We start from the raw sequence: 13,617 nt of genomic DNA on the forward strand, positions 1-13,617 counted from the left end.
AAGATTTTTTACCTATTATGTATCATTCTAAATATAGGATTTGTATTATAGTTCCTATGGCAGTATGAAGTTTTCTAGTTTACAACATGTATGTTTTTTTTAATGTTAACATATAATGTTTTATCAAACAAAACACATAAAAACATGGAAGTTTAAAAAAACAGTAGCAACCATATGCATCCTAAAAGCTTCAGGTTTTTTTTTCATAAAGGCACCAAGTATGTAGCCAAGGCCTTCTAAAAACTAATAACAATGGACCATAAAAAATTAGATCATAATCTAGGACGACTTAACAGTCAACATTAAATATAAACTGTAGGTATACTTATCTCAATTTACATATACATCATTTCATTGTTTCGCGTTAAACATAAGAACAATGAAATGACCATATGTCTAAGGTAAGAACAGCTGGCATGCGTGTGTAATAACGTAAAATCCCGTTATTTGGTCTTCCACCTCAATGTTGAATGGCTTCCTGGATGCTTTGGCTCTCTTTAATGATTATTACAATATTGTGCCTTAAGGTTTCGTTCTGTAGGGAACTTCAGAATAACAATACAGCATTAATCGCATTCATTCCAAATCTGAATGTTGCAACTCAGATCCTGAAGACACAGTGTACTGTATTTTTTTCTGTCAAATAAATCATTTCTATTTTCAATGTTTTTTCAGGTTTTTTTAGGATATGTGTGCATGATTATGATCATGAGATTTACCATAGTTAAAAGAAAATCATTCAGCTGTTGAACATTAAAAAAATGTAGAGGACTCCTTCACACCAATTACACAGTTTTTTACGCATCAGTAGACAGCCTTTCAAACCTACACAAAATTCAAGAGTGCCTGTCTATGGCACCCGTCAGCCTTATCGTCCGAACCATAAATCTTCAACTGAATTACAGTTAGCCTACCCGCACACTACAAACTAAACAGTCGGCCGACAGTTGGTCCACTGGCTGGAAAAAAGACAATCGTGAATTCAATCAAAGTTTACAGTCGATCTGATACTGGTTAGAAGACCTTATCTATACTAATATTATAAAGCAAAGAGTTTGTTTGCTTAAAGGCTCCTAATCTTAGGAACTACAAGTCCGATTTAAAAACTCTTTCAGTGTTAGATAGCCCATTTATCTATTAGGTTAGTTTTTATACATATTCGTGCAGAGGTTCCCACGGGAATCGGGTGAAACCGCTAGCAGAAGCTAGTCTTGTTATGCACTCCCATACATCTCCGTATATTATCAGGCTGACTTAATAGTTTGATTGAATTCGCGATTTTCTTAAAAAAAATATTCTTTTTCCTATCGACGGACCGACAGTCGGCTGAGTAAAAATTTGTAGTGTGTGGGTACCCTAAAAGTGACGTCATCACAGTTTATGTTACTCGGCCTATTGACGCGTCTTGCACAGACATTGGCTTAACAAAGAGTGGGCGAAGCAGGAAGGAGTGCTTGTGAATTGTTTAATGCTGTATAATTGATGTAACTGTGTTAGATTGAATGATTATGGATTTTTATTGATAGATAATAAGCTACCTATTGAACTTTAAACTGTTCTTCTTAGATGGCATGTTTTTAAACTCCACTCGTGAAAGAGCCCCAAAAGTGAATAACTGCTGCATTTTTTATCTGATTTACTTCAAAATACTCTAACGATACCTACTTAACTTTAAGTATTTTCAAGACAACAGCAACATTTTGATAAAATAACGTAACGAGATTAATACAATGCTGAATCTTGAACAGATGCACTTATTTTTTCAAAGTCTAAGGCAAGTTAAACTTACGGCGAAATTTACCTGTGTAAATTTTGCCTCATATTCACAAAATGCTTCCTACAAACATGAAGACAAACAAACAAACAAAAGACGATCTGACGATCCTAACCCAACAGCCAACAGCAACAGCATACAGCTCCCGAATTTCAATCACAAAGTTTGAAACGTGAAACTTTTTTATTGTTACAGGTATATGAGAGCTACTCTACCGAACCGCCGCGCTTTGAAAAATCGCCACTTTGTCAACACAGGAAGGGGGTCGGCCATGGTCCAGTTCACGGGTATGATGCTTTTATTTTTTTTGTAGCTCACACCAGCGTTTTACGCTGAACCCTCGGAAAGCTTCGTTTAGCCGGTTAAAAGTGGCCTATTTGTTATTCTGGTCTTAAGGATCAGAAGCGTAATTAAGTTTTATATAGGAAACACCGAAGAACCTAACAACTATTAAATGTAAATCCTCTAAGGCTGCTTTATAACCTTCGTGACTTCCAAATTACATAGATATTTCGTGCAGTAACAAACATATATGTGTGACTAAATCCTCGCGACTTTGTCCGTGTGGAATAATTACTTAGGCTCCTATATGATAGCTATGTATTTACAGTAGTTTTACCCGCGTCCTCAAGAAACTTTCTCCAATACCCAGATAAAAAGCCACTGTCTTGTAATTGTAAGCAATTCAGTCTTTTTTACGTGAAAGTGCAACAAACTTGCTGTCATAGCTGTAACATAAGCATTTTTTTGTTACTACCCCTAGGCTCGTTGTACGAACTTTTTTCTATCGTTTTTACAGTGTGACTAACGCAGCACTGGAATTTAATGTTTGAAACTAGATTCCACCCGCGGCAATTCGACCTGTGTTGTAAAATGCCGATTTTTGGAAACGTTTTGGCACTTTTCAGGATAACTTTCTGCGAGAAAATACGATTTTGCCTTTTATAATGCCTGCCCTTATACCACGGGTCTTTTTATAAATTAGAAATCTCGGTAAGTAAGTAGTTATTGAAGTTTTCCTTGTCAAGAAAAAAAATACGAATAAACAAATGCACTGCTTAAAAATAGTGCATTTAAAATAGGGTACCTACTTAAATGTAACTAAATCTAGGACAGATATAAATCTCCGATGATTTTTGATTTTTCGCATCTAGTAGATAATGTAAATAATCTAAAGCTGATATTTATTTCTTTGCAAAAGGCATGTTATGTTTGTAAATAATCAAAACATCAAGTCATGGTCGAAAACGTGATTCTCCAATAAAACGCTAGAAGTAAACAAAAAAGTTTATTGCATAGTCTGAAAAAACATTTACCTATGTCGATAAACAGAAGTAGGTACCTAAAGTATAATAACATTTTTTAGCATATCTCTATTGCACTATATTCGATCAGAACCACTCTAATCGAACGTGCATATCGATAAATATAGAGCAAACACTTTTATTGATGGTATTATTTCCTAAATTGTCCGTTAGCCTACCTATCAAAAGGATTAGAGGTGCATTAACTGTCGATTTTTGTATCGATAACATGGATTTCCTACTGATAAGTTGTCATGTTTGTTTGGACTGACAATCGATTATAATAGCTTTTGAAAACTAGTGTTTATAATGAAAATACATTTTTTGGAATTCGGATTGAACAACAGATTCTATCGTTGTATAGGTATATTAAAAGCATCATAATAACTATCTATCGTGTAGTTGTTTATGTCATGAAAGCGGGTGAGCTCTAGCCGCTTACATGACATAAAATACTTGTCATAACATCAGATCTATTTGTTTTTTCTCAACTCCTTAATGTTAAGAGTTTTAGAGTTTTATTTTATTGCAGTGATGAAACGAAGGCGATTTGGGCAGCAATACGGGCTCTCCTGCATGACGGCAGTCTCCTCAAAAGCTACGACCAAGCTTTCGATGAAATTGCCGCTGACACTACAAGAAGGTAAACAATAAAGTTTATAAAATATGTTAAAACATAAAAACAATATTAAAAAAAAAACATCTGTCTTGAAAGTGCTACAAAAAAACTGAATTATTTTTGTTATGGCTACAAAAACCAGCCAAACGCAATCATAAGCAATATCTATGTAAATCAGACTTAAGCAAAACATAAATAGATAAATTAACTACTGTCACAACAAAATATATCTATCGTAGCCTAAAACAATAGATTGCAACATTAGAAGTTTTTATTGCAGCATTCAATAGCAATGAACTATGAGAATAAACATGACCTAGACGAAACAGGACAAACTGTATGATGAATAGATACAACAATGTCATATTAGAATACCTTCTTATTGCAAACTTTTAGTCGGCCGACACTTTTTTCAGGCTCATAAATCAGTATGGAAATACTTAAATGGTAAGTACTTAGCACGCAAATAACAACGATCTGGTATTTGGCCAGTATCAGACCCACTAAAAACTTTGATTAAAATCACGATTTTCTGAAAAAATATTTTTTCCAACTATCGGGGCAACTGGCGGCCGACCACTTAGAGCTAGAGCACTAAGCAGCCACTTAAAGCAGTAAACAGGACAAATGTATGATAAATACAACAATGTCATATTAGTAGGATATTAATAATCTTTACCTGCTGCTCAATCAAATTCTGAAGGCCTTTTCTAAATATAGACAGGTGTGACTAATTTTGTAATCACCTAACGTTGCTTGATTAGAATACGGCCTTATTCATGATCTTTTAGTAAAGTTACTTAATACGCCTTTAAACTTCTAAATATCACGTGCATTTAAGAGTGAGAAATAAGATAAATTATCGTAGTGAACTTGTTTAAATACTATTTTGGATAGCAAAAGGATTATCGTAAGAGACTTAGACAAAGAATCTTTTCGGCAAAGTGTATTTACTTTAAACAAAGTCTGAAAGCAAAATTTGAATACACCTTCTCGAAAACCGGGAGATATAAAAATATGAAAACTGAAAACAACTTATTTTGATCAATCTTAACTCTCTTTTCTTTTAGTATATCCTGGATAGTTAGACCTGCTATGTAGCTTTACTATCCCCAGATATTCATGAAGCTATTAAATAACCTCTGGCATTCTGACTTATTCACAAATAAATTATTTTCCCTCAGACTAGGAGATCTACGTAACGCAGAAAACGCGTTAAACGATGAATTGGAAACTGAAATCTACCGGTGGGCCATCGAGACTATTGGCATGATGATCTTCGGCATCCGACTGGGCTGTCTCGACGGTGCTGTGCATATACCTACTGCTGATAACCAGTAAGTTGGATCAACACTACTGAGAAATATGAAATTTCAAAATTTTATTTTATTTTGGGATCCATCATAGGCATGGAGAAGCTGGTCGTTCATTTTAATAGTCTGACTCGTTAGTAACTTGAACTGAAACAAAAGCCGTAAAAACCTATTCAAGTGCCTACTTTAGATACTTCAGTTGATTGCTGTAGTTACGGACTTTTAAATCAACACTCTTTTGCTTTAAGACTCTTCGAGTGTTTCTTACTCATTCAAGGCATCCCTTCAAATCTATTCAACTTTGCACTTGAAGGCCTTTCAAATACATTAAATATGTCTACATAAGAAACTACATACTTATTACTCAATCGCACCACCAAAATAACCAACTTCAATTTTTCCATAGAAAACCAGAAAAGACCTCCTTAGATGACGAGATCCACGACCTGTGCTCGCTATCCAAGCGTTCTCTTGAGGAGTTGACTCAAGCCGAACGTTTGGTTCGAGTCAGTCGAGACATCGCGGACGGCAGCTTTCTCGTACGGAGTGAGGGCACCCTGAACCCTGATAACCCGACCTTCAACAGTGCTTTGAAGGCCTTTGACAGACATTTTAGGTGAGTTTTTCTTATTTTTCGTTTCTTTCTCTAACATTGTAAATACATGGCATAGTAAATACAATAATACACTTCTGGACACATCTATAGGCCCACCTTGTATTTTCAGTTTCGTTTGGTCCTAGCTAATTTTTTATATTAGGTCGAGCAAAAGGTTTGTATGCAGTTTTCAACCTTGCCCATTCACAATTTCATTCAATAGTCTTTTTTTGAATTTCGAATACAGAATTTAAAGAAATAAGAGACAATTTGGAGCCTGCTTGTTGATATCAAACAGTCGATTACTAAGAAAACTTGGTTTTATTGGACTTAATTCTTGAAAAAGTGATTGATATCTTTGGTTTTGCAACAAACATTACTTATTCTTTACATTAAGGTGAGGTTCTCTCAATAATCTATGGATACTTCACCTGAAGTCGCCGCCCAAGCTGTGGCACTTATTCAGGCCGGACGCAGCCAAAGAAACGTGAGTGCTCAACTTAATTTAAGTCGATCTGCGGTCTGAAATGTTTATCGGAGGTACCTAGAGACTGGCGGCTTTGTTCGTCGCCAAGGAAGGCCACGATCTCGGGTCACAACTAAAAGGCAGGAGCGATTCATCGTGATGACCAGCTTGAGAAATCGTCACCTTACCTCCATTGAGACACAAAAACAACTTCGCGACTTCCACGGAGTATCTGTGAGTGCTCGAACTGTTCGGAGAAGGTTAAAAGAACACGATATGGTACCACACAAGCCAGCTAATGGGCCCAAACTAACGCGAACCCACCGAACAGCGCGCCTTCATTTCGCACGCAGTCATTTAAATTGGACACAGCAAGATTGGAGCCGTGTTCTCTTTCTGATGAGTCCAAAATTGTGTTTCATGGCAATGATGGAAGGAAGAAGGTCTACCGACGTAAGGGAGAGCGTTTCGCACAATGCTGCTTTGAAGAGATGGTTGCTTATGGCGGTGGCTCAAAGACTGTCTGGGGCGGTATATCCGCGAGCGGCAAAACTCAACTTGAGGTTGTTACAGGACCACGGCTGCCAACATTAAACGCTGAAAGGTACATTCGTGAGTGCTTAGGACCTCACGTGATACCATACGCGGACTATGTGGGCCCAAATTTTTTATGCATGATAATGCAAGAGCCCATGCGGCCGGCATTGTCAGGGAATATCTTCGGGATGTGAATATCACAGTTATGGACTGGCCAGCCAGAAGCCCAGACATGAACCCCATTGAGCACATGTGGGACAAGCTAAAAGACGTGTTAGGGCTCGTCAGCCAGTTGCCCAGACGATGCAGGAGTTGAAAATTGCCATAGAAGAGGAATGGGCGATGATCCCTCAAAACTTCATAGAGCGGTTGATAACTCTATGCCTAATCGTATGAGAGCTGTGGTAGATGCCCATGGAAGCAACACACGTTATTAAATTAAACCTTTATTTGATAAAACATGTTTTTTATTCAAAAATCAATTGCCTTTAACGAGGCACATATCCGACTTGTTAAGCGTAGCTCCATGTCGTATGGTATTCCAAATTCAAATTTAAAACAATACGATCGAAAAAGAAGGTAAAATGTATCAGGTTTAAAACTGCATCATCAGTTTTTTTCAATCTAGCAATCATATTTCGGTAGGGGCCACCGAAACCAAAACTCTAAGGTGGGCCAATAGATGTGTCCAGAAGTGTATATTTTTAACTTACTTCTCGAAAAGGGATTTGGATATTTCTATGACATTAAAATAGCTGACCTAATGTGGATAGTTTCGGTACCTACAACTTGCTTAGGTACCTAAATGGCTATCGGAATCCATTTTAGTCTTAGAAACAAAAACATAATAACAAAAATATTAGAATTCTTTTTACCTTTTTTCCTTTATTCTGCTTTGTTAATTAATTATTTTTAAAAATAATTTAATTATTATTTAAGTATTTTATAAATTAATGAGGCTGATGTCTATCAGTCTTTATTCAATTAATTAGTCTGTTCTCAATCCTTGCCCCCACACACGTAACATTCACTTCAACATTTTCGGCACTAGGTTCCTATCACTCAGACACATCGTGATCACATAGCCAACACGTGCCACGGCCATTAGCATGCACGTGATATATTAGCATGCATGCACGCATGCTGTCCAATCTTGCTGATATTGTATCATCAGCCTTGATGCCAGTTTATTGCCGAAATATTTGAGGAAGTTACATTTTAGGAATTAGTGGGCTGCGTGGTTTTTATGACTTCATTATAATGATTTAGAATTCCTTTTATGAAAAACATACGCCTCTTCAATTTGTCAATGTTCAATAAGTATTGCTCTCTGAGCCACATACTTACAAGCTGTGCTTAGTTTGTGGTTCAACGTAAGTGAGCACAAGTATTGTAAAGTTACTTTTAGTTAATAAAAAAAAATGATCTTTTAGGCTTTGATTGAATTGTCCACTATTTGCGTATGTTTTATCCTTTTGATGTAACATCAACATACTAAAAAGTGTATCGAAATTATTTCAGCCGTCTTGTCGTGTATGTTCAAAACACAAAGAGTCACTTTCTCGCATAATTCCTTATCTTGACTTCATTCTTAGTCAGTAACGTCTAAAAAATGTAAGTAGGTACCCTCAGTAGGTACCTATAAAAGTTCTACAAAGTCTTAAAATGTCGCGTGGGTGTACTAAAATAAATCTTCTCTTATAATCTCAACAAAAACCAGACGTTTAGACTTTGCCTTAATAACGTTTGCATACCTTAAAGTACCTACTAAAATTATTTTATCTTTGAGAACCAACACAACACAGATGTTTTTTTTTCTGGTGTATTTATCTAAATTAAATAGACGAAATATCTACTCTTTTATATTGAAATCTTTTATATGTTAAATCAGCGTAATTAATTCCAATTAAAACTTGTTTGTTTTCGTTCTGCAGAGAACAATGTTTTAATTGTAAAGCGTATCAAATCGGTTACTTGAACAATAAAATTGATAACTGTTCTGGTATAGGATAAAACTCGAATGTCAAGGTCAAATTGTATTTACGAAAACATCTGGTTAAGATCGTAAAGTTATAAAAATATTTTTATGTAGTTTATGATAATCTTTATGAGAAATCTGTTTATTTATCCTGCTCATACTAAACTTCTTAAATGCAAACTGGATTTAAACCCGACGAATTGCAGTTAGCCTGATTACACCAGAGCTGAAAAACGCTAAAGACCCTATTCCTCCAAAAAGCCAAACCGTTTGATATGGGACTTTATTCTATGGTACAAACAGTTATCCGGTATATCTAACTGCTGTTGTCCTTGGTTTCACCCTCCCGAATAAACCATCTACGAATAAGCAAGTCTTACTATTTGTTCCTGAGTTAATCGCCCGCAACCAATCTGATAATTAATATAATCTTCTAACATCACAATTTTATCCCCAGTCTCACGGAACACTTCCTACTCCAAGCACTGGAGTCCCTGAACAATGGAGAGTTGAAGCCTGAGCAGGCGTTGTTGGACAAACTGCGGCCACTGCAGAGGCGGATACTGCCACTCGCTGCTGATCTGTTGCTGGCTGGAGTTAATCCTGTAAGTCAAATGTTGTATTATGGAAAATTATATTTTGCATGTTCCTTTCAAACAGGTTCATGTTTTGTATAAAATGTCATAAATTCCTAGATCACGAGACGAAATTAATTTAGCAAAATATTGCAAAGAACGCCGTCGGCAACTATGTCTTTAATTACCATGAACATAAAATTACTGAATAATTATCCCATTCAATTGAGATAACACAGTACATCCTCATAAAGCCACTAGAAATCCAATTTGGGCTTAAACAAAATTCTTTAACATTCTGATGTTATCTACCTATTCTCCCTATCCCTATATAACATAAGAATTCACGGAAAATCAAGAAGATATGTAACACAACTTTTCACAACAAAATTAAAACAATGAATTACAAAAACCTTAACTTTTCGCAGCTCGCCCAAACAGCCCTACACATGTTCTATCAACTATCCCTCCACGCGGCTCGCCAACAACGCGCTCACGACGAGGTGCACTGGTCTATAGCGTCCCGTGAGGCCGGGTGTGACACGCCCGAGCTGCCGTACGTGGCCGCCTGTGCTAGAGAGGCTATGAGACTGCACCCAGCTACGGGAGGAGTTGTCAGAAGGAATCGAGAGGCAATTGTCGTTGGGGGATATGAAATTCCTGCTGGGGTGAGTGTCTAACAGAAGTTTTGTTTCATCGAGGAGTAGTGGTCCATAGCCTTAGAAGCTGGTGTACCCCAACCCTGAACCCCGCTAGATGTAGCCTCTCTAGAGATTAGTCTCTACATAGTTAGCTATGTCGGTACGGCTGTGAGATGTTTTTAGAAGTATTAGGGACATTATCATTGCTGGGGGCCATGACATTTCTTCTGCGTTTTGCAACCTTTTTATGGACCCAGTAACACAGGCCTATATAGCATCAAAGAATACTGGTTGTAACTATCCCTATTCCCTATTTTCCTTAAGCAAATTGCCCTACATTACTACCTCTACTAGCTACCTCTCATAAATAAATAGAAATAAAAAATTACTGCAGTCGCATAACTTTGGCCCAGTAATTGGAAGAAGACTGCTCTCGTTGCTAGAACAAATAGAGAAAATAAACTACGTATGCTTACATTTATTAAACCTCATATTTTAAAATTCAACCCCACTCAGAATCTCATTCGTCTCAGATAAAACAAGATTATTATTGCAAGCATCGTCTGTCTTCCATACCGCCATACCGCTGCAATCAGTCTAACTGTGTTCAAACAAAGCGACCGTCACTCAAATAACGTTCTCATGTTTATGTTCTGAGAGCTGAAGGAATACGTAATGTGTAATTTGAGGTACTGTTGTATTAAGATTGGAGAGAATTTGCATTGGTTTAAGTGTGTAGTGTAGCTAGGGGGTAAGGATTGATGCAGGATAATAAGAGAACTAGTAATATATAAGGTCTCTGCGAGAATTGGTACCTACGCTCTTCCAAATTTTAAGAAGGCTCACCCTTGATGTCTCTTTCAATTTGATAAGATGAACGTACAAATAGCAAAAATAAAATATGTTTTTTCCTCGTTCCATATCCCGATAGGTACACAATTTGGATTTCTTTCTATCTGACATCATCTCCCAAGCGACTCTTCGCAGCCATAGGGTCTTTCACCCAAGTTTTTATTTCTATTTTTAATTCTATCAGCAGTAATCAAACTGCCCGTTGAAATTGCAAATTCTGGTAGACGTCTGTTATCTTCGACTTTCAATTATATAATTTGAAGATAACAGTCGACCCTTATAGATTCCTTACCTTTATATCACTTAGCACTTCATAGGAAGAAGAAGAAAGACAATATCTAACAAACTTATTTCTTTCGCAGGTCGACATAGTCCTCGCACACGGTGTAACAAGCAAATCCGAAAGTCAATGGGGTCGAGCCAAAGCGTTCATTCCCGAACGATGGTGCTCCGAAGGTTGGGAGCCACTAAAGGCCTCTAGGGCCCATCCCTTGGCCTCAATGCCTTTCGGCGAGGCCTGTCCAGCCACTGGCATTGTTGGCAAAATGCTCGCTGCTTTAACTACCAGGGTTTTGGACAAATATAGACTGGAATGGCATGGCCCGGCTCCTAGCGTGGCCACTGTAGGTGTTAATAGGATTCAACCGCCATATTATTTTGTACTGCAGAAAGCTGCTTAAAAGTTGTGATATAGGGGTAAGATTTTTTTGGTGTTGAAGTTGGGTATGACCAGTGATTAAGAACAGAGGATTATTTAAAGATATATCTATATGCTTACCTATACTTTATACTATCTTTTTTCTGGATCGAAGTAATTAAAATTATACTTCAGGAGTTATTTTATTGATTTGTTAAGTTGATAAATGAGGGGTCTTCTATATTTAACCGTTTTTATGCGTTACATGCATCATTCCGCCTATTTTAATATTAGGTAGATAATGTTTTTTCCTACTTCATAAACTTCTGTTAAAAATATTCTCATTTATTTCAAAGGCTCTATTAACGTTCTAATTTATTTTACTTCTGCTTAAAAAGCTATAATTCTTCAAAGAAAATCCATCTGGCAAACTCATTAGCCTAAATAAGGGATCATTATATTCCCCTTTTCTTAACCAGGTTTCCTGTAAGTCAATCAATCATCAACTTCAATGGACAAAGGCCTTTATGTAAAGCTCTGTTCTGATTAAGACAGATTTCAAATAAGCAACAAAAGACCCGCCTTATTATTCGGAATTATGAAATTCGTATAATAAATCTATTAAAGCTATATTTTTCGTCCCGTTTTTACAAGGTTAAAATCGGGTTTGGAAGGAAAACGAAAAAAGTGGGATATTGAAAGATAGTGAAATTGAAAAAATATAGTCTTTTGTGCTTCTTTGATAAATTTATGATTAACATTGTTTTATTTAATTGATTATTTGATAAAAGTTCCTGTGTAAGAGTGTATTTTTATTTATTTTTAGCTTGTTTTACTTTAAGACAGATAGGTAAGATACGTAAATTGGTGAATGTTATGAAAAATGTCTAATTTCAATTAATTTTGTGAATTTATTTTCTATCAGTTACGTACTTGTGTTTATTTTTCTTAGACATTAATTTCTAATCTGTGTGAAAAATAGTCATCATCCTATTAAAATCTTAGGGTGGGTTGCATCATACAATTTTGAAGCGTTAACGATAACTAAACCAGCCGTCATATTGCCTTTAAATTGGTCAAATCGACGATTCGACGGGTAGTTATAGTTTGGGTATCGTTTTAGTTACATACTAGCTGTTGCCCGCAACTTCGTCTGCGTGGGCAATATAGAATAGTCAAAATACTACTTATCCCGTACGTGCATTCTTTCACGTGACAATATAATTAGAATTAGCACTTAGCAGTCGCATAGATTCATTGATCAAGGTTGTGTTGTGGATGGGACCATTTATCTAAACAAAAGAAGTAAAGTTTGTGACGTTGTGAATATCTCTGGATCTAGTCAGCCAATTTGGAAAATTATTACTACGTATGGTGCGTAAGTAATTTTCACAGGAAACAGTTAAAATCTATGTCTATATGCTTTGAGTCTGACAAAGCTGTCATTTGTACATTTTCTGCAGCTGCTGCGACTAATCAGAAACCAGAAAGTCTGTCAGTCTTACCATGGATATCGGCTTGTGTAGTTGACTGGATTGAAGATAGGTAGATAGGTAGTCGCTCCAAGCAAAATATTGGTACTCAAACAGATTCGGTGACTGGAAGCCAACACCAACATAGTTGGGGAATAGCTGGATGGATGATAAAATGAGTCATCATCATCAGCAGGCGCATAGGGTAGGATAGTTTCACTACTGGGGAGAAACACTTGTATGACGGGGATTTTCTGTGCACTTACTCACTATGGTAAGGCTGACCCCACATTAGGCGTGCGCGATCCTCGGGCGTGTGAGTAGCGCGGGCGTCGCGACCACGCTGCATGAACGTCGCGTTTTGCTGCCCTGCGGCATGTGTGAAGAGTGCAAGCGACGCGGCGCTCGAGTTGCGTTCTTACCCCTTCGCCTGCTATCCCCGCCACCCGCTAAACGCCTTAGCAGTTAAACGTCAAGGAGAGCGGCGCGTGCGCGCCGCGACCTCGCTGTAGGTAAATGCCGCAGGGCAGCAAAACGCGACGTTCATGCAGCGTGCTCGCGACGCCCGCGCTACTCACACGCCCGAGGATCGCGCACGCCTAATGTGGGGGAGGCCTAAGCCGGGACTCCACCGAAATGTTTGCATTAGTTCACGAATAGGCAAAATGTACGTATCTGTGAGAGTCCACTTCATGTGTTCGTACTTGAAACCTGCAGTTTTGCCAAGATTTTCAAAATGTGCGCTTGCAATTTGTCATTTCTTGGTGGAGCCAGCAAATCGAAAGAAACATAAGTGTTGTATACTGTGCGTCACTACCGCACACCGGGAAAATTTCGCTCTTGCAGAGGACGTT

At 37.4% G+C, this 13,617-nt stretch overlaps 1 protein-coding gene across 1 annotated transcript in view; it reads left to right on the plus strand.

The window, feature by feature from the left end:
* The window catches only part of LOC110372238 (probable cytochrome P450 49a1), a 33,063-nt gene extending 20,965 nt beyond the window's left edge, over positions 1-12,098 (plus strand). Inside the window, exons 4-10 of the mRNA XM_021328829.3 lie at positions 1,970-2,061; positions 3,611-3,721; positions 4,882-5,034; positions 5,417-5,626; positions 9,044-9,191; positions 9,590-9,829; positions 11,017-12,098. Of these exons, the coding sequence (XP_021184504.3) occupies positions 1,970-2,061; positions 3,611-3,721; positions 4,882-5,034; positions 5,417-5,626; positions 9,044-9,191; positions 9,590-9,829; positions 11,017-11,334 (1,272 nt within the window). The 3' untranslated portion in view covers positions 11,335-12,098. The remainder of the gene's footprint in view (positions 1-1,969; positions 2,062-3,610; positions 3,722-4,881; positions 5,035-5,416; positions 5,627-9,043; positions 9,192-9,589; positions 9,830-11,016) is intronic.
* The last annotated feature ends 1,519 nt before the right edge of the window (positions 12,099-13,617 follow it).

This window comes from Helicoverpa armigera, chromosome 8 (assembly GCF_030705265.1).
Source record: "Helicoverpa armigera isolate CAAS_96S chromosome 8, ASM3070526v1, whole genome shotgun sequence".
Classification (NCBI taxonomy): Eukaryota; Metazoa; Arthropoda; class Insecta; order Lepidoptera; family Noctuidae; genus Helicoverpa; species Helicoverpa armigera.